The sequence below is a fragment of the Sphaeroforma arctica genome (assembly GCF_001186125.1).
Source record: "Sphaeroforma arctica JP610 unplaced genomic scaffold supercont1.309, whole genome shotgun sequence".
NCBI classification, from domain to species: domain Eukaryota; class Ichthyosporea; order Ichthyophonida; genus Sphaeroforma; species Sphaeroforma arctica.
This window is the reverse complement of record NW_014040249.1, coordinates 15714-16427: the sequence shown is the minus strand read 5'-3', so window position 1 is coordinate 16427 and position 714 is coordinate 15714. Positions and strand designations below refer to the sequence as shown.

General features: G+C 40.9%; 1 protein-coding gene across 1 annotated transcript in view; it reads right to left on the bottom strand.

Annotated features, from left to right (window-relative positions):
• Positions 1–649, bottom strand: part of SARC_05055 (hypothetical protein) — a gene marked incomplete at both ends in the record, with an annotated part of 1172 nt that extends 523 nt beyond the window's left edge. Inside the window, one exon of the mRNA XM_014301082.1 lies at positions 476–649. Within this exon, the coding sequence (XP_014156557.1) occupies positions 476–649 (174 nt within the window). The remainder of the gene's footprint in view (positions 1–475) is intronic.
• Between the last annotated feature and the right edge of the window lie 65 nt (positions 650–714).

The window sequence follows — 714 nt, the reverse complement described above, 5'->3', positions numbered from 1 at the left end:
TATATATCTATATAATATATATAATATATATGCGAATGCGACAATGTAAAGGTCGAGACGATACAAAAAAATGTCCCCATCTGTTGACCACTTTGCATGTGCAATCGTATTACCTATCACAAAACGCGGATATAAGCGGATAAGCGTAAGCGCGCAGATAGGTATGTGAATATATGCATGTGTGAGGCCTATGCCTATGAGGCTATGCCAGCGCCGACGTTCACAATATGATATGTATACTTGCAGATATTAGAACACAGATACGTGTGCAAACATGCACATACATACAGTCTCCACGCACACACATATATGCGCATATACACTCAATACGTGCATGCATACTCACAAACACGCAAAGCTACATGAATGTATTCATGCATACAAACAACCACAATTACATCAATGCATACATACATATAAAGATACATAGCATATATCCATGCAGACATCCAACCACACATATGAATAGACATACCGCAAATGCACCGTCCGTCACTTTGATGGTACCCCAGGCCCCCTCATTGATCGGGCTCTTGGTGAGCGTGTGCACAATGCCATTCGTGTTAATCTCTTCCGAGACCAGAAACTTGTGCACTCGGCCCAGAGACACCGACGCCTCAATGCACGAGTTGATCACATTGGGAAACATGGCCACGGGAAACTGTGTTTGTGAATGTAATACATAAACATATATAAATCTATAAATAAATATAT